We start from the raw sequence: 27,905 nt of genomic DNA, 5'->3' as shown, positions 1-27,905 counted from the left end.
GCCAAACACTGCAGCTCCTTTCTACCGTTCTGTGACGTTTCTACGTCGACCCATCTTACATCTTACAGAGCTGTATCCAAAAAACTGAAACACATTTCTGAAACACGTCTTCTGGCATAAGTGTAAAGCAATGAGATTGTCTTTCAAACAACTTATGGAAATGCAGCTGGGTGACGTCATCGACAAGCGGCGATATTTCGACTGGTGAATAACCCGTCATTTTGAAGGCACAGTTGCAATGAGGGAGCGCTGTAGAACTAAATTTAAACCTTCAGTAAGTGGGACTACGCCGCCCAAGAACCATAACACGGCGTATGCAGGAAAACAATACACACACACAATTTGTGCCACCACACAACCAACGAAGACCAGCGTCAGAAGCTATAGATAGTGAATATTAATTACCATCTGGTGAGCGACTAGCATTAACTCTATCCCTCTGTTGTTTAACCAGACCAGAGTAGGATTCCAGGAAGACGCTGCGGAAGAGGTTAGCAGAGAAGCATATCGAGTGTTGACCTGGTCACGTTTGCCTAAAACTAAGAAATAAAAAAGAAAACGACCGCCACGAAGGAATTATCTAAATGGGTCGTAAATTCGTAGAAGCGGTGTCCGTGTGCAGACGAACGAAATATTACGGTTACAGAAAAATTTGACGATTTATTCCAAAGAATGAGCTTCACAAAGTGAGCAAATCAATAACGCCTTGGTTCACCTTTGGTCCTGATGCAAGCGGTTTTCCGCTTTGTCATTGATTGACATAGTTGTTGGATGTCCTCCTGAGGGATATCGTGACAAATTCTGTAAAACTGGCGAATTAGGTCGTCAAAAAACAGAGCTGGTTGGAGGTCCCCGCCCATAACACTCTGAACTGTATCAACTGAAGAGCGATCCGGCGACCTTGCTGGCCAAGGCAGGATTTGGGAAACACGAAGACAAACAGCAGACATTCTCGCCTTGTGTGGGCAGGCATTATCCTGTTAAAATGTAAGCCCAGGATGGTTTGCGATGAAGCGTAACAAAACGGGCATAGAATAGCGTCGTCGTACCGCTGTACTGTAAGGGTGCCGCGGCTGACAACCAAAGGGGTCCTGCCGTGAAAAAAAAAATGGCACCCTAGACTAGAACGTCAGTGGAAACCAGCACAAAACTTGGAAATAATAAAGTAAGTGCATCAAATAGTTATAATGACAAACGTGATTCTACAAACCATGTCACTCAGACTGGTCTCAAGTGTGCAAAAAAGAACGAAAAGTCTTCATTTTTGCCGATAATCATGGACGACAGATAGCAGAAAAAGTAGCAGATACACAATCTAACGCAAGTGTCCTAGCCTTTGTCAAACCATGAGCAGGCATTGCAGAAGTGACAAAAACAGTGGTAAAATCGTGTGAAACCCTTAACCCAAAAGACTGTATCGTAATTTGCGCAGGTGCAAATGATATTGCTACAGATAAAGGTAGTGAACTCAACACTGTTATTGAAAGTGTGCTACCCAAATTAGGCAACACAAATGTAGCTGATGTAAATCAACCACACAGATACGACCTGCCCCCTTGGTCATGTGTAAATAAATTAATAGCAAGAGTAAACTAAGAGATAGATGATGCATGCAGAAAATTTCTGTATATGAACTTAATAAATGTAAGCTCATTTAAATCACAGAGGGAAACAATTTTTGGCTGAAGAAATCTGCCATTTAGCAAATTTGAGTCACAACAGGCATAATATAGAAGCAGTCCAAAGTACTTTGGACAAATGGGTCATAAAGAAAGATGCGATGTCTTACAAAAAGGGCGAAAGACATTTTTTTAGGGAAGTAGACTGTATCCCAAAAATTGTGATGCAGAATTAAATTGCAAATTGCGGTAGGTACTGGGAGATGAAGAAATTTGCACAGGATAGAGTAGCAAGGGAAGCTGCATCAAACCCGTCTCAGGACTGAAGACCACAACAACAACATGCATACTGAAGATTGTACACCAGAATGTACAGCCACTAACAAACAAAGTTGATGAAATAAATATACTCCTCAATAATGAATGGTAAGATGTTTCAGTTTTATGTTTTTGTGAGCATTGGTTGCAAAACGAGTATTCCCAATACTTAAAAATATTGCATTTTAAACTTGCAAACTGCTTTTGTAGAATGGAATCAAAACATGGGGGAACTTTTATATATGTAAAAGAAAATGTAGGTTATAAGAATATAGCCTCTGTTTGCAAACTTGATTGTGAAAGAGACTTTGAAATTTCAGCTGTCGAGTTAACGTCAGAAAAAACTATTATTTTATGTGTGTATGGATATCCTGTTAGCAACATAAGTGTTTTTTCAAGAAACTGGACCATGTTTTAGGTAAACTTAAGACAACTTTGAAAACAGTTGTAGTATGTGGAGATTTTAATATTGACCTTCTGAGCCATAGCCCTCACAGGGAAAAGTTTTTAAATATTATAAAACCCTACAATATTTGTCTGACTGTTAGCTCTCCAACACATGTAACAAAAACTAGTGTCACTCTCCTTGATCAGGTATGTGTAAACATGGACAAACGTACATCAGAAAGCTTTGATACCAGCTTTAGTGACCACCTTTCAGCAATTATTAACCATGCCTGTAAATCACATTTCGACCAGTGCACAAAATATTATCCATAAAAGGATTTATAGTAGGAAAAATATTGAATACTTCCAGTATCTAATCAGCGAACAATCTTGGAGAGAAGTATATGATACCTCTATTAGCAACGAAAAGATGGAAAATTTTTTGAACATTTTCAAGCATAACTTTGACATAGCTTTTCCACAAAGGAAAGTGATTTCCAAAAGCACAGATAGATTCAAAAACTGATTTACATCAGGCATTAGAGTATCTTGTAGACGGAAGTGGGAACATTTTCTGCAGTCAAAAACTGACAGCAGTCCAGAATATCTTAGTTACTTCAAAAAATACAAGCTAGTTTTGAAACGTGTCAGAAAAGAGGCAAAAATTGAAGAACATGACAAATATATTATGAAGTCATCCAATAAAACTTATGGTTATGGGAAAGAAGACAACTCACAAAAATATTGTGATATCACACGATGGCAAGAATGTCACTGACCCTGGGGCAGTTACAAACAGTTTCAATTCTTATTATGCAACTGTTGCTGGAAAATTGGTGAAGGAAAAATTTGGAAATCCACCTAATACATCACGGAAAGAAATTTAATCTACTGAAATTAATAATATATCCATGTTCCTCTGTCCAACAGGCCCAACAGAGCTCCTAAATACCATTAATTCACTGAAGAGTGATTATTCAACTGGTATTGATGATATTCCAGATTACATTATAAAAATAATAGCAAGACATATATTTTCGCCTTTATTGGACATATGCAATCCATCCCTATCGTGTGGTGTCTTCCCACAACAAGTGAAAATGGCAAAAGTAATTCCCCTATATAAAAAAAGTGCTCATCAACGTATGGGCAACTATAGGCCTGTGTCTCTACTGTCAGGGTTTTCGAAAATTATTGAAAAATCGTTCCTTTCTAAGCTGACTATATTCTTCGACAAGAATAATATTACTTCTGGATCTCAACATGGCTTCAGACCACAGCGCTCAATTGAAACAGCCACTTTCAATCTGATAAACCATGTCTTAAATGCAGTGGACAACCACAGAAATATCTCAGGTTTATTCTTGGACCTGACAAAAGCGTTTGATTTGACTGATCATTCTGTCTCTTGAGGAAGCTTGAAAGTGTGGTGTAAGAGGTGTGCCATATCAATGGATTAAATCATATTTGGAATATCGCTCACAGGTAGCCGAAATTAAGTACAAGGAAGGAAATGAACTCCAGGTACGCCTTTCAGAACCATGTGGACTAAGTCATGGTGTTCCACAGGGCTCCATTTTAGGTCCCTTTCTTTTTTTGGTGTACATTAATGATTTCCCATTACACGTTAGGGATTCTGAACCAGTACTGTTTGCAAATGACACCAGTCTATTGATTGAAGGGAATAAAGAAGAAAACCTTACTGCATCTGCAAAAGATATTACAAAAGGAGTGTCTGAATGATTTACCAGAAACAGACTAACAGTTAATCCCCAAAAAACGGTACTCATGAATTTCCACACCAATCAAAATAAAAATGCGGCACAAACAGTAATATGTATAGATAACCAAATCATTAGTGATGTCAATGAAACTAAATTTCTTGGGATTCATATCCAGGAAAATCTTAGCTGGAGCACTCATATCACATCCTTAAATTCGAAACTAGCAGAAATGAGCTATGTAATAAGATTTCTTTGCAACAATACTAGTGCAGAAACAGTTAGGGCTGCATATTTTGCTTGTGTACATGCAGTACTGAAGTATGGTATCATTTTATGGGAAAATGTACACCAGGCAATAACAGTTTTCAGGAAATGAAAGGCAATTATAAGAGTAATAAAACAAGTGAGTAGCAGAAAACCATGCAAATCTTTCTTTAAGGATCTAAAGATCCTACCCCTTCCCTGCATTTATATAATGGAATTAGTTATGCACGTCAAAAAAGTATACTGAGAAAATAAAACCGTTTTCCTCAAAACAAGTGTCCATGATTACAGTACCAGGTCAGACAGTGACATACATGTTAATCATTGTAACACCACATTATCCCAAAAATGTGTATATCATGCAGGAACAAAACTATACAACAGATGACCAATACACATAAAATCTCTTCCTGAACTACAGAGGTTTAAAAAGTCTGTGACAGCCTACATTCTGAAAAACTGCTACTATTCAATCTCACAGTATCTTATGCAAGAAAAAACGTAATTTGTATTTTTAATTGTAGAAATAAGTTATAAGTATACATTATTTTTTAAAAATGTTATTATTAACTGTATAGATCCAATTTGTTATAAAAATGTAAATAATGTATGTTTCACATTTCAAAAACCAATAGATAAAAAGGTCCAATATCCTGTGTACGATATATGTACTGAAAAAGAGATATGTATGAACAAATAAACAAATCATTCCTGGTTGTCAATCCGTGTGGTGTGTGACAGATTAGTATCCCAATACTGTCCGGGGCGTCTCCAGATATGTCTACGCTGGTCATTGGGGCACAATTCGAAGCAGGACGCATCACTGAAGACAATTTATTCAATGAGATTTCAGGCCGAAGAGGTGTCTGGAGACGTCCTGGCCAGCGGTGGGATACCAACCTGATTGTCGCCCACCATATGGCCCGACAAATAGGAATGATCGTCTGGGGTGCTATTTCTTTTCATGGTAGGACCTCTTTGGTAGTCATCCGCAGCACCCTTACAGCACAGTGGTACGTCAACGATATTCACGCCCCGATTTGTTGCTCTTCATGGTACGCCGCCTGGACTTGCATTTCAGCAAGATAATGCCCACCCGCACATGAACGAATTTCTACTGCTTGTATAAGTGCTTACCAAAACGGTCTTGGCCAGCAAGGTCGCCGAATCTCTTCCCAATTGCGAAAGTTTGAAGCATTATAGGCAGAGATCTCGAACCATCTCGTGATTTTGACGATCTAACAAGGAGCCAGTTGAACAAACTCCGACACGACACAGGACATCCAAAAATTCTATCAATCAGGCCAAGCCGAGTAACTGCTTGCATAAACTCGTTATTGATTTGCTCGATTTGTGAAGGTCTTTCTCTTGAATAGGTCATCCAATTCGTACAATCCCTTCGTCGCGTGTCTTTTTTTTTCTTTTTTTCCTGGAGAGTGTATTACAACAGCTGAAAGGGCTTGTTTGCTTTCATTCCGCAGACGAGGGCAGTGCTCCTGTTGTGTCGGGCAAACAGGATTGCGTTCAAAAGATGTTGTGTTTCCTATCTGATCCAGTGTAGCGCGCACTCAATAACGACGTAATGTGTTGAGAGAAAGAGTAAAACCTCCTGAAGGGAAGTTCCATGTCGCAAGAGACTTTAAAGTCTTACTCATCTTGTGCTGTCCCACCTAGAATATGTAGCCTTCTGGAGATACTTAACACTGACGCTCCGACATATTTTGTAGCTTAGTGCCTTTCTGCTGGAGTCTCCAGTAGTTCGGTTTGTACTTGAAGAACTCGGAGGATTTCGTACGAAGATTAGAGTACCACATTTGAATGACTCTAATACTTTAAAAAGTTTTGATCTGGTCTCTCTCTTTATTTGCGTTCCTCTGTCTGATTCGTTGCTGTTAACTGAGGTTAGGTATGGTCCTAAGGTAACTAACGTATTTCATTGTGTGTTGACTACCAACTACTTTTTATTCAATGGCCAGTTCTATGAGCAGACATGTGAAGTTGCAATGGGAAATGCTTTGTCATCCATTATTGCCAATCCGCGTTGGAAGATTTCGAGGAACGTGCCCTGAAGCCGGCAGCATTGAAACCTGCATGCTTTTTTTAGATCTGTAGACGGTACTCTTGTCGTATGGTCTCTTTGGAATGAGAATTTGAGCAGCTTTTCGGAACATTTGATCTGATCCAACTGAATATTCGCTTCATTATGGAGGTGGAAAAGGATAGCTGCTTTACCTTCCTTGATGTGTTCGTCAGGAGGAAGTTAACGGCACGTTGGGACATGCTGATTATACGAAACCAACTCACACTGATTTACACCTTCAGGCTAATTCTTGTCATCATCCAACTTTATGTACCTTGGTTCGTAGGGCCACGCCATCTAAGACGATGAACGTTTGTCAACTAAGTTAGTCCACCTCGAAATCACCTTCCCGCAGAAACGTTTAGTGATGGACAAATCAGACACAAAAAGCTTTGCGCTATCGACCGGTAGTGAAACGGATGAATCATGAAAACACGAATGCCACCTAAGTCTACGGCCTTTTTTCCTTACGCAGGTTGCATATCCAACAGGATTTGTCGTGTTCTGTAAAAACGTAGAGTTTGTTTTTCGACTACCATCGAAGATTAGGGCCTGTATAAGTTCCGTATACTATGAACTCGTGGTAAGTCATATTTTACTCAGATCATCAGGGCTGTAGATGGCCGATGTGTAGAGTATAAGCGTACACACGCTTACAACAGACGAGCAAATCTGCTTGCCGTTGCACAACATTCTTTTGGTTCTGCTCATCCTATAGAATATAGGGTGTATCAAAGAGAATCATTCGATATTTAGAAGAATCATAACTATTATGTTATTTGAGACATTTGCGTGAACAACGTACTAGAGCAGACTCACGAGTTTTACATGGTTCCTCCATGTAGCAGCAGTGTGCGCCAACTTCAGTTCTGGTAAAAATGATGTAGGGACAACAGAAAGCGTTTTCTGTTCTACGTTTTGCGCATTGCGGATCAGTAATAACTGTTCACCGTGACTTTCGTATTAGGTATGGTGTGGATCCTCCTACAGCGTAGAGCATTAGACGATGACATGAATAATTCCGAGAAACAAGTTTTCTATGTACAGGCAACTCGCCGGGCCGTCCCCGAGTGTCTGACCGGACGTCGAACGGCATCCGCCATAGGTCATAGTTTCATAAGGAGTCCGCAGAAATCCGTTCGCCGCGCAGCTCGACAACTCAACATACCCCCGATATCCATCTGGCGTGTGCTGCGTCGGCGTTTACACGTGAACCTATACAAAATTCAGCTGCTGCAAGCTCTTCGTGAAGGTGACAAACAACAACGTATGGAGTCCTGTAATTTCGTTCTTGGCAAGATGGAGGATGACAGTTTTCTTCCACGTTTAGTGTTTAGTGACGAGGCAACATTCCATTTAAATGGAAAGTTGAACCATCATAATGTGAGAATATGGGGTACGGAACAACTACATGAAGTTGTACAACATGAGAGCGTCTCTCCAAAATTTAATGTGTTTTGCGCAGTTTCACAGGGAAAGGTGTATAGTCCATTTTTCTTTGCCGAGAATAGTGTTATAGGAAGCACATATCTCGTTATACTTGAGAACTTTATTTTCCCACAGTTCCAGACTGATTCGGGCGACTTCATTTACAAACAGGATGGGTCACCGCCACACTGGCGCCTAGAAGTGCGGGAATTTTTAAATCAAAGCATTACTGAACGATGCATCTGTCTCACTACTCTTTGGAATCCTGCTCTCTCCCTAGTCAAACAACACAGGGATGTAGTTAATGGCACTTACTCATCTGCTGGTAATTGACATTCACTGTCGATACATTCTGTCGGTAGTCATCTTAGCTTATGTTGTCGCACTAGTTCTTCTCGGTGCTTTTGTTATCTCTTAGCATATGCCGTATTAAGGATATTGGTCGGGGCAGCTCCACGTGCCATGGTTTTAAATTTACTCAGGAAGTAGCTTACGTTCGTTCAACACTCGTTCAACCGATACTTAAGTGTTGCTCGTCAGTATGGTCTCCATGCCAGATAGGACAACCGGCCGCGGTGGCCGAGAGGTTCTAGGCGCTCAGTTTGAAACTGCGCGACTGCTACGGTCGCAGGTTCGAATCCTGCCTCGGCCATGGATGTGTGTGATGTCCTTAGGTTAGTTAGGTTTAAGTAGTTCTAAGTTCTAGGGGACTGATGGCCACAGCTGTTAAGTCCCATAGTGCTCCGATCCATTTGAACCAAAACCAGATAGGACAGATCAAGACTCTGTTTATGTACCTCCATTCCTAGAAGAGTCAACCAGTATACTGCTTCCTCCTTCGTATATTTCGGAAAGACTATCAAGACAAAACTGGATAGATTCGAGCCCACACAGAGACCTACCGGCAGTCGTTCTTACCGCGAACTATACGCGACTGGAACAGGGAAAGGGGAAAGTTACACACACCGTAAGTTGCTTGCGGGGTATAGATGTAGATGTGGATATACTTGCACAGCCCTCTTTCTTTGCGTTTGCACCTTGAAAATATGGGGTTTTCATCGATATAAATACCGGTAGTTGTCTAAAACGTCAACCAGTTACATTTCTGTAAGTTGTTTAGAACGTTTTATACACAGGCAGAAACTCAAGTTTCACATTGTCTGCTTACTCATTTTACGGTATCTTTGAAATCAAAGGATCCAGAGGGTCTCGTACTATTGGTGTATTGTTGTATCGATCTTACCGGTTCACCATCATATAAGACCAGGTACACCTTAAAAAAAATGGTTGAGTTAACTGAAGCTCGTATGGAAATAGGGTGTTAGGAGCACAAACGTTGATATTTTTATTGGTCACTGAGGACACTGTTCTGAACAACATTTCATCAATATTTACTTTATTTACAGATAATTATAGCTATTAGGAGTAGTATGTTTCTAGGTTGGTTAGTACCTACCTAAAAGTGTATGTGGCAGAGCAAGCCACTAATGCTTGTTTTCCCCTGGGCAGCATGTCGGTTGTTACATTGAAGATGCGTGGACGCGAAACGGTAGTCTATACTGACAGGTATAGTCCACTTAGTGGTGCAGTTACGACCGCACAGAAAACATCAGGTAGTAGATTATGCGACGAGTTGCGGGAAGATTGTTATACGTAGAGAAAAAACAACAAACACAGTGAAGTGGGTACGTATCAAGGTACCAATGATAACAGTATCTGCACTTTTACCCGTAACCCCCTGTACATTGCACCCAATCACAATGCTTGTGGATTATTAATTTTGTAACATGAATTTATTTGCCGCCCGTTTCGAGCCACTGGTGCTCACCTTCAAGCCCCACGGAATATAAAACAGTTAAATCCTATTTAAGTTACTAAGACTACCACTAACTACTTTGCTGTCAAGTTCCGAGCACCTTCATTAATGGCAAAGCCTGTGCTCCTGTATGTGTTCTCTGGCTGCTGCAATGGTACTGCATCTGTCGGTGGTTTGTTGCACGTTTCTACAGTTTTTTTATGTAACTTTTGTGTTTTCACTATCTTTTTATAGCAGGTTTATAGACATATATAACACACTACAGTCATGCTAATCGTCTCAATGCGTATATGATCCCTATACAGGGTGTTTCGTTGTTAATAGGGAAAACTAACTCACATGAAAGTATACGACAATAAAAGCAGAAAATAGCTAATAAACACGTGTCCGTAAAGGAGTCCTTTGCGAGATGGCTGCGAGTGTGTTTACGAATCGCCGCAGATTTCAGTATCAAATTTTGTCCTAGTTAGTGCAAACGTATTGTTAATGTAACCTTTTTCGATCTAGTCATCATCTAATTGGGCTCTAATTTTAATTGTGCTCTACCTTAACAAGACATACAATACTGCTTCAGCACGCTACATTTTCCAAGTTGCTGTGTACTCGTGTATCCTCGCATTTGGATGCAAATACTGCACTCGTCTCTCCGACAGTGCCGGCCGCGGTGGTCTCGCGGTTCTAGGCGCGCAGTCCGGAACCGTGCGACTGCTACGGTCGCAGGTTCGAATCCTGCCTCGGGCATGGATGTGTGTGATGTCCTTAGGTTAGTTAGGTTTAAGTAGTTCTAAGTTCTAGGGGACTAATGACCACAGCAGTTGAGTCCCATAGTGCTCAGAGCCATTTGAACCATTTTTGAACCATCTCTCCGACAGTGTTAGCCTCTCGTGCTGGCGAAATGTCAGAAAAACTAACAAACGTTGGCCGAGACGAGCGCCGGCAGGCAACACTTCATCACGAACTCATAAGCACAGAATAAATACGAACAAAGGGATTCAAAAGGCAAGAAGATGAGAACCTACTGAAGGCAAGGGAGATATATGACATTAAATTGAGAAAGAAGTTCAGCCCCTTATAAAAGGAAGGTTATGTAGACATAGAAGAAAGGGGTAATTATATAAGGTAGATAGTTACGTAAACATCAGATGTTGCAAGTGCCAAGAGAGCAAAAGAAATGACGCTCTCGAACTAGGCAGTTGCTAAAGAGAAGGTGCGAGTTTCAAATAAACGGACGTTGGAATATATTACCATGTGCTGAATTAAACAAAAGTCTCCGGGACTATATTCGATACCATGTGAGTGGATACAGTGAAAATCTGATAAGAGAAACTACTGAAAACAACAAGAGTGCGAAGAAAACAAGTCTGAAATTTATACTAGGTAACCACCACATTTCATCAGTTGACATTGCAATTGTTCACTGACAACACTCAGTGAACTGTAAATTTTTTTCTTGAAAGCATTTCCTTAAAAGCTTGCATAGTTCAAAACATTAATCAACTAGACAGGCAATGAGCAATGAAGGAAGGACTTTCCGGAAGTAGTGTGAGATAACGTGTGTAAAGCCATTCGAGAAAAGGTTACTATACTGTTACTATAGAAATGAGCAATGAGAAAGAACTTCTGCTTTGTCTTGGATTCCCAGATTTTGAAAAGGCTTTCAACCCATATTGATCAAAAACTGCAGTTACAGCCCTTAAAGGACAAACTATATTAGTATACTGAATAAAATATAGGTTTGTCCTAAGCCTGCGATTGACTTCAGCTGGGTATTTTTGGTAGTTCAGAATTGAAAGAGTACTTGGGTAAGGGGATTCCATATCACCAGAACTATTCTCAAGACTTGTTACGTAACCACGTTTGTTTACAAACTTGTCTTGGCGGCTGACCGTCACACTGTCGGCTCGGAATGCTTGCGTACCTATGCGGACGTGAATGTGACGCAACAGACACTGCAGCGAGCGCCCGGTTGCATATCAAGGGCAGGAGCCACGCCGAAGGCGCTCTCTACGCCAGACACCAGCAGCCAGCAGCACGGAAACGCTTGTAAACAACCATAATAGGCTGCCAACTCCTAGCCTCCTGCTGCCTTCAGATACCACACTGAAGACAGCGGAATAGAATAGTGGGCGATACTCTTCCTCCATGAGCTGATGATTCAAACTTAACATTACTTTGTGAACTTGCGCGAGGACAGGAAGAATGCTCCTGTTTTGGAACCGGAACGTTGCGGTATTGTTGATGAAGTTGACGTGGTACGAGTTTATACAAGTTTTCTATCAACATTTTTCTTTAATTACAATGTTACAGTCTTGTTTATCAATACACGTTAGTGGAGCGTCGCCGGACTGTGAAGTCGACTGTACGGATCCATGTGATGAAAGAAATTTTCACGACAGAATTTTGCCGGCAGGGGTAGAAGAATTGGTGGCTTAGCACTGTCTGATACCATACAACGTCTCGCGCGTCAGTTGCGGTTCGACTCACAACTCGATGTCTGTGGGCAATGAATGCAATTGTAGTCGGTGATCTTCAAAAAAATGGTTCAAATGGGTTTGAGCACTATGGGACTTAACATCTGAGGTCATCAGTCCCCTAGAATTTAGAACTACTTAAACCTAACTAATCTAAGGACATCACACACATCCATGCCCGAGGCAGGATTCGAGCCTGCGACCGTAGCGGCCTCGCGGTTCCAGACTGAAGCGCCTAGAACCGCTCAGCCACTCCGGCCGGCGGTCGGTCATCTGCAAGGAGGTATTCATACCAGTTCTCATTCAAAAGAATGGGTCGGCAATAATCACGGATAGTTAGAATTGTCATTTTACACGTCATCTTGGTTGTCGGATTATGATTTTGAGAGAGGTGGTGGCCAACAAAAATACTTCGGGACGTTATTCAAACAAGCAGTGACCTTGAGAAGCATTCTGTACTAGCGTGTGATCAGTGTTAAACATCAAGAATGTTTGAAAGTTTGGTTCACAGACACTACCCTTCAAAAAATAATTCTAAAATCCTAACATACATGTTAGCAACCAACTTAAGAAAAACAAGGAACATAATCACTATTGGTGTATCTCAGCTCAAACACTGAGAATAAAGCCAACATAAACTAGCCCAGTAAACAATCAAATGCGAGCCCTTGGTCATTTAACGACTACAGCAGTAAATCAACAGAGTTACGCATTTGTGTTTAACTATTCAATATACTACTCTGCCTCATATCAAGAAAATACACAGCTGGTCGTGCATAACAACAGGGGGGAAAACAATGGCAAACCACCTTCACCAGTACTTTAGCCAGAATCTCTACCATCCACCAGTCTATCTCTTAATATGTGACTAGTTCTGTCAACGCAATGAAAATCATTTTAGGAGATGAAACACAAGCTTACGTAAAGACTCGAAAGGTTTAATCAATACTGTACAGTACGTTAACTGAAAACATATCCTGCTGACAAGAAAGTCTGCACTTTTCATCTTTGCAACGCGCATATCTTAAGGTGTTGACAGTCTCGCTGCGAGGTACGATATTGGAGCTCTCTGCCAGTCGCATTTACTCGGGAGTTGCCCCAGCCTGAGCTCTGTCTTCCCAGAAACATAATTCCATCAGAAAGCTGAAGATCAGTGATGGAAGTAAAGTACATTCTAAGCCAAAAACTAAACGACGCCCTACGAAGGAATTACTCGAATAGGATGGAAATCGTTACATATGATGTACAGACAAACGAATGCTTACAATTTTAGAAAGGTTGGGCGATTTATTCAAGGGAAAGACCTTCATAAACTGAGCAAGTCAGTAACACGTTGGTTCACATCTGGCCCTTATGCAAAAGTTATTCGGTTTGCCACTGATTGAAAGAAATGTTGGATGACCTCCTGAGAGATATTGCTCAAATTCTGTCCAATTGGCGCCTTAGTTCTTCAAAATCTCGAGCTGGCTGGAGACCTGGGATCTCACTGACTGGGGTAGAATTGTCTTTAGTGAATTGTCTTTAGAACCACTTCGAACTCAGCTCCTATGACCAGGCAGCAGTGGGATAACATCACGAATGTCGCTCACCATACGGACCGACAGCTAGGAGTGATGGTGTGTGAGGGCCTCTTTGGTTGTCACCCCTACATCACAGCGGTACGTCAACGATATTCTACGCCCTGTTTTGCCACCCTTCACACCAACTAATCCTGGGTTTACTTTTAAGAAAGATAATGCTCGGCTGCACATGGCAAGTGTTTCTACTGCTTGTCTTCGCGCTTTCCAAACCCTACCTTTGGCAGCACGGTCACCGGATCTACATCTACATCCATACTCCGCAAGCCATCTGGCGGTGTGTGGCGGAGGGTACTTTGAGTACCTCTATCGGTTCTCCCTTCTATTCCAGTCTCGTATTGTTCGTGGAAAGAAAGATTGTCAGTATGCCTCTGCGTGGGCTCTAATCTCTCTCATTTTATCCCCATTTGAGAATGTTTGGAGTATTATGGGCAGAGCCCTCCAACCAGCTCGGGCTTTTGACGATCTAACCAGCCATTTGGACGGAATTTTGTACTATATCCCTCAAGCAGTCATCCAACAACTCTGTCAGTCATTGCCTAGCCGAATAACTGCTTGCTTAAGGGCCAGAGGCGAACAAACGCGTTATTGACTCGCTCAGTTTGTGAAGTTCCTTCTCTTGAATAAATCATCTGAAATTTTAATCATTTGTTTGTCTGTACGTGTACATCACACCTAGCGATTTCCGTCCCATTCGAACAATTCCGTCATGGTGCATTTTTTTTTTTTTTTGTCTCAGAGCGTACTTTGGAAATTAACCACTACAACTTGAGAAACTAAAACCACCAGTTATTAAAACTAAAGCTTTATCAATATGTTTTTTCAGTCCTAGTTTATTGTAAATCAACAAGAGTCAATAAAGTCGACTGTGTTCGGAAATGAAAGCTTCACACTGATTTGTCTGGCTTCTCACCTCCAACTATTAGGAAGGAAGCGTCAGGTTACAAAGGGAGAGCCAAACACCCTTTTTCCCAACTACATCTGCTTCATAGCACGCACCATTAAGGTTCAGGAATAGTTTTCTTAGCTCTACTGTATTCTAGAAAAAAGCCATCTCCCTGTTGCAGAAGTAGGTAACATCCAAGGCACACCACTGGATCCGAACATCAGTGGAGCTCGCAGCAGGATATAAAAAATATGTGGACGTTCTGGAAAACCATGAATCGATTTCGGACTCGTCTTGCTAGATGCAACGAATCTCTGTACAGTTGGAATTTCCTTGACTTTCCAAGACCTTTTGAATACGTTGCAGCACGGACGGTTCACGTATGTACCCCTGGCCTCGATGGTCTGTGCAGCGTTTCTGGGCAGAGCTGATATCAGTCCATCCCAGTAGAGGGAACGTGGTCTTTTTCGGAACTAAAACTGCACAGTGCGCGCGCGTGTCGTCACTTATAGTTTTTTGATTATTTGTGAAATATGTGTTCCAATGTATCTGACGCTTCTAAATCAATTAATAATAATAATAACTGACGTCGTTGGTCTCAAAAAACGCGGACCGTGGTCTCGCGGTTGCGTTCTTGCTTCCCGAGCAAGGGATCCCGGGTTCGATTCCCGGCGGGGTCAGGGATTTTCACCTGCTTCGAGATGACTGGCTTTGTGCTGCCCTCATCATTTCATCATCAGTCATGGAAGTGGCGAGTTTGGACTGAGCAAAGGTTGGGAATTTGTACAGTCGCTGATAACCGTGCAGTTGAGCGCCGCACAAACTAAACATCATCATTGTCTTTATAAGCACTTCTTAAAAATAATGCAATGGAAGAGAAATGGACACCTGCAAGAGATTCAGAGGATAAGGTACCGTGGATATGGGGTCAGAACAACCAATCAGCCATTATCAGCTTGTGGTTCGTTACTGGATGTGATAGCGCCCCACATGAGCTGCGTAATTCGAGCAGGAACAGACACCGAGCGCAGTCGACCTTGGGCCAGAGAAGGGACACGTAGGCGTGGTCAACCCTGCACTATTACGTTGTCACTTCCCGTATGCGACCCTTGCATTGGCTTATACTTATAGGATATATCGCTGCAACAGACAAGTGGCTAATCTTCACGACGAGGGAGAGATCACGGTTGCTCACTGCCCGCTGTAGAACACACGAACCGTTACGTTCTGGACAATTTTTAGATGTTTATTTTCAGAATGACTGACGTTCGCTGACTCCATTGGGCTTCACTGCTCAAGGTTAGTTAGCTGACAGTCGCAGCAGACCACTAACCTTGAAAACACTGGTCGCTACCGGTACTAAAATGATAGCTAAAAGTCTGCACAAAAACTTAGAGCATTTATATGTAAATAACAGTTCATATGATGCCAATATATCCGATGTTTGATGCATCAAACGGTCTTGAAGAGAGGAACGGAGTCAGACATTGAGTCACTGGAGACAGAATCTTAGCTCGGCATGCAGGACGGGAAAAGGATTCCAACGGCACCTTGTTGAAAGAACTACCCCAGATTTCCATTTAAATAGTTTAGGGGAGCAACAGGAAATCTAAATCTGTTTGGCTGTGCAGCATTTCGAAGTCAGCTTCAATGGCTTAACCACTGTGTAAACCGCATGTAATTTAAAAATGAGTATTGTACGACATGAAACGAAAGTGCAAGCCACATACATGTGGAGCAGTCATTTGAGATTAAAAGCTCCAGAAATTTGAGAAAATAGGAAAACAGGTCTCTTATACGATGTCCAGTCACATTACTGTGACCACCTGCCAAAAGCCTGAATGACCACCTTTTGCTGCGCGGACAGTTGCGAGAAGTGCGCGACGTGAGTTAATGGTGTTGCGGAAGGCACCGACAGAGATGTATAGCTATGCTGACTGCAGTGATGTGACCAGCTGCGCTAGGTTTCTCGGTTGAGGAATCGTGGCGCGAACAGCAAGATCGACGTGGTGCCACAGATACTCGATTTGGTTTAAATCAGTGGCGTTCGGTAACCACTGAAGTGCGCTGAACTCATCCTGGTGTTCTTCAAACCACGCACGTACACTGCGAGCTGTGTGACACGTTGCACTGTGCTGTCGCTAGACGCCGTCGTGCAGAAGAAAATCAAACTGCATGTAGGAGCGGACGTTGTCTCCAAATATAGATACAGCTACATATACATCTACTTGATTTTTGACTCTGCTATTCACAATAAAGTGCCTGGCAGAGGGTTCAACGAACCACCTTCGAGTTGTCTCTCTAGAGTTCCACTCACGAACAGCACGCGGGAAAAAGAGCACTTAAATTTTCCTGTGCGAGCCCTGATTTCTCTTATTTTATCGTGTTGCTTATTTCTCTCTATGTAGATGAGTGCCAACAGAATGTTTTCGCAATCGGAGGAGAAAAAAAAAAATGGCTCTCAGCACTATGGGACTCAACTTCTGAGGTCATTAGTCCCCTAGAACTTAGAACTAGTTAAACCTAAGAACATCACAAACATCCATGCCCGGGGCAGGATTCGAACCTGCGACCGTAGCGGTCTTGCGGTTCCAGACTGCAGCGCCTTTAACCGCACGGCCACTTCGGCCGGCTGGAGGAGAAAACTGGTGATTGAAATTTCATGAGAAGATCCCGTCGCAACGAAAAACGCCCTTGTTTTAATGATTGCCACTCCAATTCACGTATCATGTCTGCGGCACTATCTCCCCTATTTCGCGATAATACAAAACGAGCTGCCCTTCGTTGAATTTTTTTGATGTGATCTGTCAGTCCCACCTGATGCGGATCCCACACCACACAGCAATACTCCACAACACGGCGGACAAGCGTAATGTAAGCAGTCTCTTTAGTAGATCTTTTGCACCTTCTAAGTGTTCTGCCCATGAATCACAGTCATTGTTTTGCTCTACCCACATCATTACCTATGTGATCGTTCCAATTTAGGTTATTTGTAATTGTAATCCTTAAGTATTTAGTTCAATTTACAGTCTTCTTTTTGAGTGACTTATCAGGTAATCGAAATTTAGCGGACTTCTTTAGTACTCATGTGAATAACTTAACACTTTTGCCACTTTTCGCACAATACAGATATCTTATCTAAATCATTTTGCAATTGGTTTTGGTCATCTGATGACTTTAAAGTACGGCAAATAACAGCATCATCTGCAAACAATCTAAGAGGGCTACTCAGATTGTCTCCTACTTCGTTGATGCAGATCAGGAACAATAGACGGCCTATAACACTTCCTTGGGGAACGCCGGATATTACATCTGTTTTACTCGATTACTTTCCGTCTAATACTACGAAATGTGACATTCCTGACAGGAAATCACGAATCCAGTCGCACAACTGAGGCGATATTCCATAGGCACGCAGTTTGCTTAGAAGACGCTTGTGAGGAACGGCCTTCTGGAAATCTAAAAATATGGAATCAGTGGGAATCCCCTGTCGATAGCACTCAACATTTCATCAGTATAAAGAACTAGTTGTGTTTCACAAGAACGATATTTTCTGAATCCGCGCTGATTGTATGTCAATTAATAGTTTTCTTCGAGGTAATCATTATCTACGAACACACTATATGTTCAAAAACACTACTGCAAATCGACGTTAGTGATATGGACCCATAATTCAGCGGGCTACTCCTATTTACCTTTTTGGGTATTGGTGTGACTTGAGCAATTTTCCAGTCTTGAGGTAGAGATCTTTCTATGTGCGAGCGCTTTTATATAGTTGCTAAATATGGAGCTATTGTAATCGCATACTCTGAAAGGAACCCGACTGGTATACAACCCGTACCGGAGGCCTTGCCTGTATTAAGTGATTTAAGCTGCTTCGTTACTCCGAGGATATCTACTTTTATGTTTCTCATCTTCGCAGTTGTTTTTGGTTGGAATTCAGGAATATTTACTTCGTCTTCTTAGCTTATGTTGATACGTCGTGCCTTCCAGAATAGCGAGATCACTCAGGAAATGCCTCGAAAACATTCCCCAGACCATAACGCATGCTGGGTGCTTTGCTTTCAGACGTTTCAAGCCGTACACATGAACGGCCAGCCGGCCAATGGAGCGTAAAACTTGACTCATTTGAAAACTCAGTGGGCGTCCAGTTGCAGTATTTGTGTGCAAATTCCAGCTTTCGTCGGCGATAAATAGCAGTCAGCATGGGTGCATGAACCGGGCGCCTTCTGCGGAAGCCCATATGCAGCAACGTTCGCCCCTTGGTTCGTCTGGGCGGTCAGTTGCTCGACAACTGCACGTCTATTCGTCCATACACGTCTCCACAGTCGTCGCTCATCCGTGTCGTCTACGACCTGTGGCACACCACAGCGGCCTTGGCGCCGGCTATAAAGAGCGCCGTTTTGCCATGCGCAGTATACTTTAACCACTGAGGCACGGGAACAGCTTACAGACTTAGCCGTTTCGGAAATGCTTCCGCTCTTAGTGCGAAAGCCAATGATCGTGCCCTTTTAGACGTCACATAAATCGGTCTGTTTCCCGCGTCCCCTCAACACACTTTATTCTCTGTACCGTCCACTGCTAGTGCTGCCACGTGGACGTCGAACCTGGTCATATTAAATGTGCAAAACATGAGCAGACATTCACGATAAAATCTGTGAGGTTTAGAAATAATAAATAAGGTGAAGTACTTTTCGAGGATGTGCGATCGCAAAAAAAACTAGTAGTTTTCCCTTTCCCTTTGACCTCCATTTGGGTCCCAAATTTTTCCTCACTGTGTGGCTCATCCATGAGGATGTTGAAAAATTGTTGCTAATTGATTATCATCCCTGGCGGCAAATTTATGACGGGAATATCTAGGTAGGTCTCAAGGCAAGAGTCCAAGCCTCTCGACGTCGCCGTGCATCTCTCTTATCTACTACACTTCTTTCTGGAATCTGTAAACCGTATACTCTCCACAGAAGACTGAGATATTCATTCTGAAGAAAATCTTTAGTTTGTAGCTCACATATTTTGCGTCATAACCCAATAACTGCTTGCATAAGGGCCAAAGGTGGACTAGCACGTTATTGATTTGCTCAATCTGTGAAGCTCTTTCTCTTGAGTAAACCACTTAAGTTATGAATCTTCCTGGAAGATTAAAACTGTGTGCCAGACCGAGTCTCGAACTCGGGACCTTTGCCTTTCGCGGGCAAGTGCTCCACCAACTGAGCTACCCAAGCATGACTCACGCCTCGTCCTCACAGCCTTACTTCTGCCAGTACCTCGTCTCCTACCTTCCAAACTTTACAGAAGCTCTCCTGCGAACCTTGCAGAACTAGCACTCCTGAAAGTTTTAATCTGCCAGGAAGTTTCATATCAGCGCACACTCCGCTGCAGAGTGAAAATCTCATTCTGGATCATCCCCCAGGCTGTGGCTAAGCCATGTCTCCGGAATATCCTTTCTTTCAGGAGTGCTGGTTCTACAAGGTTCGCAGGAGAGCTTCTGTAAAGTTTGGAAGGTAGGAGACGAGGTACTGGCAAAAGTAAGGCTGTGAGGACGGGGCGTCAGTCGTGCTTGGGTAGCTCAGATGGTAGAGCACTTACCCGCGAAAGGCAAAGGTCCCGAGTTCGACTCTCGGTCCGGCACACAGTTTTAATCTGCGAGGAAGTTTGATATCAGCACACACTCTGCTGCAGAGTGAAAATCTCATTCCACTTAAGTTATTTCTGAAATTGTAATCATTTGTTTATCTGTACATGTACTTCACCTCTACCGATTTCTGCCCCATAAGAACAATTCCTTCATGGCACGCCCTCTTGTTTGTTAGAGTGTTCTGGAGAAAAAAAATTCTGGCTTTGCGCATGAGTTAACTAAAATGCATGCAAACGTTACTGGAGGCATCATTCATTTGTTTTCCTTGGATCCCATCAAGATAAATGACCTTCAGGGATGTGGAACGAGTCGAGGTATACTTTAACAATAGACTAGGAAATCATAGATTCTCAATTTCAGTTAACAGTAAACTACCGCTATACTACTTAATGTTATTCAACGTTATAGCAGCTCTACTTGGTTACATTACAGTGTATGACGCATCGGTAAAGGCGCCCACCGGAGTGCTGTTCGGAGCCGTGTACCAGCTGGGGCACTACGACGAGTGCGTGTCGGTGCGGGCGGCGCAGTACTGCTTGCCCGAGGTGCGTGTCAAACCCTCGGAACCGCAGCCACTGCCCGCAGACCCCTACACCCTCAACTTCGACCCTGAGGGCTCTGCATGGCTCAAGCTGCAGGTCAGTCACTCCACTTGTCTTACACTGTTATATTACGTGCGTCACGAGAATCGTTAAGTGGGGTTATTTCTTCATGTCAGGAAGCCTCGGATTGAGAAGAGGGAGAGAGAGAACATTTTGGTAAACGCGTATTTACGTATACCAGTTTCCAAATTTCGCATTAACTTTCGGAGAACAAAGAAGCCAGAAAATTGAGGCTCTCGAAAATAGCAGCGAATTCTAGAAAGTACAAGCTATTTTAAATACAAGCATGTGCGGATCCAGGGGGAAGGGTTGAGAGGAGAGGGGTAGAAGGCCTGCCATGGAGATCGTGACACCCCACCTCCCAAACAACATTTCACTACAGGCATTTGTATTTTTACATATACAGTAGAGCCCCGTAATTCGAGTCCCGGCATTTCGTGTATTTCGAGCTGATCTTAAGAAAATTAACATTTCACATAAAACTAGAGCAAAAACCCGTTTTCATACGTTCTCCACATGTACGTTTTACACACTTCCTTTCAGCTTTCTATGTACAATACAGGTTAAACTGTCCCACTGAAGAGTGAGACAGAAATGCACAGACTGCTAATGCATTTCTATTACAGATGGACAGGTTAGGTTTCGAGTAGTGCACTTGCTCTTTCTTCTTCGACTCTTCACTGACTGGGACCGCCTGACAATCAGTTGTACAATGCATACCATCCTTATTGTTACCCGTATTTTTGTGTCTACTCAGCAACAGTAGTCATTAAAATACAGTATGACTAAGTAACGATACAGTACACATTTTACAACGTTGGCTGACCATTGTTGTATGTACTGTAATTGTTTGCTTAGTAATATCTGTACTGTAGTGAGCCCACCTGTGTCAATTAATTTTAAAGTAGCGTATGTATGTACAGAGTACTGAACGTATGTAACTGTGCGCTTATTGATGTTTTAAGTCACACATTGCGAAGAGTAGAAAATTTGTGCTGTTGAATGTGAAAAGACTAGACAAAAGAGAAAGATCTTTAAAAAACTAGCTGCTGAGTATGGAGTCGGTGAAGTGACTGCTGGATGGTGTAGAAACAGACAAAATTCAGAAATTTTCGTCAAACAAGTGCTCTGTTTCGTCATTTGAACGGAAGTCAGTGATTGGTTTACTCAACAAAGCAAAAAGCAAATCCAATTTCAGGGCCTATTCTACAAGAAAAAGCTGTGTTTTTTTAGAAGAGAGTTACAGGAAGGTGTGGACGACTTCCCTTTAACTTCAGGATGGGTGGATAGGTGGGAGAAGCGATACGGCGTAAGGGAGCTTGAAATTTGCGGTGAAAAACTTTCTGCTGATTCTCAAACTGTTACACAATTTTGTGAGAAATTAAGAAAAATTATACGAGAAAAAAATCTTACTCCTGATGATCTGTATAACTGTGATGAGACAGGGCTAAATTATAAAATGTTTCCATCTAAAACTCTAGCCCCAAAAGAAGAAAAGGCTGCCCTGGTCTACAAAAATCGTAAAGAGAGGTTAACAGTTCTTGATGCATAGAATGCAAGTGGAGACTATAAACTGAAGCTGCTGATAATAGGGAAGTCTGCTAAGCCTAGAGCTTTAAAAATTATCACTGGATGGACAAAAATATTTTTAAGAAATGATTTTTCGAAGATTTTGTTCCAGAGACCGAAAGATAAGTAAAAAAGAAGTGTTTGCCTTCCAAGGCAATCTTAACGCTTGACGACGCTGGTTCACACTCTGATGAGAAAGAATTACAATATGACCATTTTCGTGCAGTGTTCTTATCCCCTAACGCGACGAGTTTAGTACAGCCTAGGACCAAGGCGTTTTACAATGCTTGAAGAAAAAGATCGTCGTTTGCTTCAGATGCTTCCACAAACAACAGAAGGTGAAGGAACCATAAAAAAAAACTGCGATCAAGGACCTAGTTTAATGGCTAGCCGATTCATGGTCTGAAGTAAAAGCTTGACACTAAAAAAAGTCTCGGAACCAGATTTTACAGGATGAAATCGATACCTATTCCCATTAGCAGAACTGACGAAAAAGCTTGCTGGATGTGAAAATGTGAATGCGTCTGGTGTTTCAGAATGGATGAACAGTCCGAAGTGACCGATACTGCAATTGTTGAAATGGTTAGTGAACCCACTGAAGAAAGTGACGACAAGGAATTGCCTGAAAAACCTGTACCAGTGATCACTTACTAGACATAGCATTGCATTATGTAGAGAAGCAAGTGGAAGCTACTCCATGACACCATTCTTCTTGGAAGATGGGGTGACATTGCTGCTAAAAATTTTAAAACAAAGGACTGTGGACAATTTCTTTAAAAGTTATATTTTTGCAACTTGGAAATGTGTACCAATATATGTACATATAACAGACATGTTGGTTGGTTGGTTGATTTGGGGGAGGGGACCAAATGGCGAGGTCATCAGTCCCATTGGATTAGGGAAGGAAATCGGCCATGCCCTGCCAAAGGAACCATCCTAGCATTTGCCTGAAGCAATTTAGAGAAATCACAGAAACCTAAATCAGGATGGCCGAACACGGGTTTGAACTGTCGTCCTGATTGTGTGTCCAGTGTGCTAACCACTGCGCCATCTCACTCGGTAACAGACATGTGCTATATTGTTTTTATTTACTTTTTTAATCATTATTGTTCTCTTTAAACATTTACCCATGATTTACCCATTGAGTAGTCTTAGTTCTGGGTAAAGTACTGACAACGGTGAGTGTTTACTTCAATTCTATAACATATTAGTGAACCCAATAATGCTTCACAATTGCTAAATGTTTGTGGGAATGGGAAATATGTCCTAATCTCCTTCCCCCCTTCTCCCTGCCCATCTCCTCTTCTCCCCTCTCTTTGCCCATTTCCTCCTCTTCTCCCCTCTCTTTGTTCATCTCCTCTTCATCCCCTCTCTCTGCCCATCTCGGCCCCCACCATTCTCTTCTTTCACCTCCTCTCCCCTCTCTCTGTCAATCTCCTCCTTCCATCTCTATATGTCCATTTCCAAACCCTCCCCTTCCTCTGCCCCTCCCCCTCCCTGTCTCTGACCTTGAATCTTGTGTATTGTTGTCATTAGTAAAACCCTGATTGGGAACTGAAGTCACTTAAAATGAATAGGTAACTCAGTTGCAATCATTGGTATAAGGAGAATGAAATTCCTAATGCTCCTGGGTCTGTGATGGAAGAACCTTCATTGACAGTATGTCACATAGTTTTAATCTGTGAGAGGATAGGCATTTCCCATCAGCCATTGCATCAAGTGTCAAATTAGTCTGAGGCTTGTATGGTGTCTGAAGTTTTGAATGTTTTCTGTAGTAGTATTTTACTCATAAGCTGGTAAGCCATAAATACATCTTTCACATTTTCTGTTAAAAATTACTCTCAGGAAGAAAATGAAACATTTCGTCACTGTGTATACAGTTTTTGTTCAAAATTATATGTAAGGAGAAAGAATAGGTATACATGAAATTTTTGCATACAATGTTTCCTGTTTATATAGTAATATTTATATACCTTACATGCTAAAACATATAGCAGATGTCTGTGTGTACGTTTGTTAGAATATTGTATAAAAATTTGAAGAAAATTGGTCAAAAACTTTTCGAGATTTTTGGTAATATTGTTACGCAATGACTTATCTTCATGTATCAATATAGATAAGTTATGAATTTGCCAAGGTTTTTTGCCAGTAGTTCTGAAACCAATCCCTTGACACAGATAAGAAGTAATTTTATGAGGTACTACTTCTTAGAAGCTGTGCTCAGTCAGTTTACCAAGCACTGTTGTAAGCAAATTATTGTTATTCTAATAAAGCATTTAATAGGCCTTTATAAATGTCTGTGTATGTGCGGATGGATATGTGTGTGTATGCGAGTGTATACCTGTCCTTTTTTCCCCCAAAGGTAAGTCTTTCTGCTCCCGGGATTGGAATGCCTCCTTACCCTCTCCCTTAAAACCCACATCCTTTCGTCTTTTCCTCTCCTTCCCTCTTTCCTGATGAAGCAACCGTAGGTTGCAAAAGCTTGAATTTTGTGTGTATGTTTGTGTTTGTTTGTGCGTCTATCAACCTGCCAGCGCTTTCGTTTGGTAAGTCACATCATCTTTGTTTTTAGATATATTTTTCCCGCGTGGAATGTTTCCCTCTATTATATTCAAAGCATTTAATAGGTTTTATTGTTATTATTTCTACAATCTTAGGCATCCATGGATTGTAAAGGGCTTGTTAAGAGTGTGGGAGGGGGAGGGGGGAGGTACCAAGGAGAGGGGTGGTCATTAATTAACTGTGACTCTCTCCAGAATCTAGCTCTGGATCCAAACCTGGTGCCAGTTATTCACATTTAAAGGTAAAGCTGTCCCCAGCATGAAGGCTGGTGCGGACACCACCGTGCCCTTCTGGGTGTGGTTCTACTGGAGATGGTATGGCCCTGTCTTCTTCTGATGCTTGAGTTAGTTTACCCAGCCAGTTATAGGGGGACCTAAAGTTTTATCTGGGGTCCAAGAGATGGTGAAACTTGACATTTTTCACATTAACAAACCATTGTCATGGGTGAAGTATTCTTAATTTATTTCAGGTTCATGAAAATGTTTGTAAAGCTTTTACAATGACTGGAGCACATTTCTAAACAACATAGTAATTATTATTTTCTGCTTGAATGAACCATTATGAAGGTGGGTTCATGCCAGAAACACCTCAGGACAGAAGTGCCAAAGTTGTCTCTGCTGACTTGTAGGGTTCTACTTAACTAGGATTAAAAATACATCTTGCGTAGAAAAGAATGGCATATTCCAGCAACTGTGCCATTTTATTTCAGGTAAAAGTGAACTAGTGTGAAAATGTTAGGTGCTTTACTTTTTATTTATATTACGTATTTTAGATGTGTGGCATAGATAGGTCACATCGACCACATAAAGCATGATCTTTGAACTCTAACTGCGCTGACGAGCTGCCATGTTAATGTTCCAGTCAGCCTTTGTACCTTGTACAGTGTACAAGCGTATCTTTCTTTGTGCTGAAATAGATGTATGTATAGACATTTATGGGAACAGTTTTTGTGTATACAGTTATCCATATTTACGTTTCCCATATCGGTGACCCCAAAGTTTCTACGCCTTCCGCAACTTCTGCACCATCTGTGTGGAATTAACAGGTTTTACATTTGATGCCATGGCTGCCTAACCCAATGTTTTATACGAGGATTTGGAGGCTCAGTTACTACTACCAGGCCACTCCAATTCTCTGCCAACGATTGTTTCGCCATTAAAAGACACTGATTCATGATCTCCAGTGAAGTTAACCTCAAACTTTGCAATTCTACAACAGCCAAGTGTTACGCCATTACCTCAAACAATGGACTCAGGTTTTGTATGTGAAGGGTGAAGTGGACGATTTCCAAAATCGTGTAACGATCGATCGTTCATGTAGTGTTCAAAGGGACCAAAATTCGCACCCATGCTTTGATCCTCTATGCCCAACAATGTTGGTTACGGTAGTGCCGTGTGCAACGCCGCCATTTGTGAAAAAAGCCCACGCGGTCAACTGCTATCAAGCTATGCCAGTTTTGCCTTCCTCACAATTTAATAACGGACATTTTTATACATCAAGTTTGCCAGGCTCAACCACCAGATCTGTTGCCCAGTTTCTCGACCACATGAGTTTGTGCACACCAGATGGCATTTTGCAATCCATGAACGTTATACCGTAACAACGTGACCGCCAGCAGGTTTCACCAGTGATGTATGGTCCTACCACATGGAGTGCATTTCCAAAATGCACAGAAAACTCTCGCTGTTCCACACCAAGTACCAAACCACCCCTCACATACACCCCCCCCCTTCCTCACTCGCAGGGTCCCTGATTCTGACCATACAGCCACTTGTTCCTTCCGCAGTACTGTCTGCATCTGCTGCACTGGCCTTCTGCGTCATTTCCGAGGTGGACACTGGAAGTACTGTGCCTTTAACCTCCGGTCCAGTTTACAGGCCTACCTCACACACCGCTCATCCATTCGTTCCCACGGTACCGACCATGCCTGCTGTGTCATGCTTCCGTGACTCATCAGCGACATTGCAAACGGCCATTGTTTGGGACGTGTTTGCTAGTAACATGCCTATGCCAGTAGTGCCTATCCTACCACAGGACAGCAGGCCTTCCAATATACACTGTAGCCACCCTCGTCCCTCTGCCCCCTCTCCCCCTGGCCCTCTGTTGAAGCTATCTCCTTTATATGAGGACAACCCCGTTTAAAGGTTCGCGCTTTTGGAGCACCTTTTCGAGTCACATCAGGTGACCGACGACACCACTAAATTTCTATGTCTCATCTCCATGACCACTCAGATTTAATTTGTGACCTCCTCCTTTCGCCACCACCGCCGCCAAAATACGAGTTCACCAAGAAGACAATATTGGACCGACTCGGCTGCTCGAGGAGGAACGCCTGGGGTACCGCACTCTGTCACAACTCTGACGCCACCTTCGGCTACTTGTGAGTGAACACACGATGCCGGACATTACCTGTTGGCGGTATGGTCTGCCAAGTTACCTACCAACCTGTAGATACACCTGCTACTGCACTCCTTCAAGTCTATTGACTCTTGCCTTCGCATCGCAGATCAGCTGTATGCACTACTGCGAGAAAAACAACCAGCACACCTCTCACCGCTGGTTGGCACTATACCGCCTGTTTACTGGCCATCTGCAGGCAGATGGCCACTCAAGAATCGCGCACGCACCATACGTCTCGGTTTACATTCCGGAACAGATCAATGAGGACAAACCTCCTCCGCTGTCACAATCACTGCTACCGCCACATCTGGCTCATCCGTACTGTTGGTACCACAAGATTTTCGGGGATGAGGCCAAGAAGTGCAGATTACCTTGCCAGCACCTAAACGCCGACCGCAGGATCTAAAAGACGCCGAGTCCTGTGGGAAACTTCACAGGTGTCCTCAAATATTGCACTCTGTCCTCTCGGCCGAGCGGTCATTCATAAGTGACCGACATTTTGTCACGGCTTGTTTTCCTAGTCGACACAGGCACTGATGTGTCCATCATACCTACATCATTGGCTCC

General features: G+C 42.5%; 1 protein-coding gene across 1 annotated transcript in view; it reads left to right on the top strand.

The window, feature by feature from the left end:
• Positions 1-27,905, top strand: part of LOC126236457 (nose resistant to fluoxetine protein 6-like) — a 181,465-nt gene that overhangs the window by 65,092 nt on the left and 88,468 nt on the right. The window contains exon 3 of the mRNA XM_049945776.1: positions 20,638-20,843. Coding sequence (XP_049801733.1) covers positions 20,638-20,843 — 206 coding nt within the window. The remainder of the gene's footprint in view (positions 1-20,637; positions 20,844-27,905) is intronic.

This window comes from Schistocerca nitens, chromosome 2, assembly GCF_023898315.1.
Source record: "Schistocerca nitens isolate TAMUIC-IGC-003100 chromosome 2, iqSchNite1.1, whole genome shotgun sequence".
Lineage (NCBI taxonomy): Eukaryota > Metazoa > Arthropoda > Insecta > Orthoptera > Acrididae > Schistocerca > Schistocerca nitens.
Note: the sequence above shows the minus strand (reverse complement) of the source record. Positions and strands in the feature narration are given on the sequence as shown.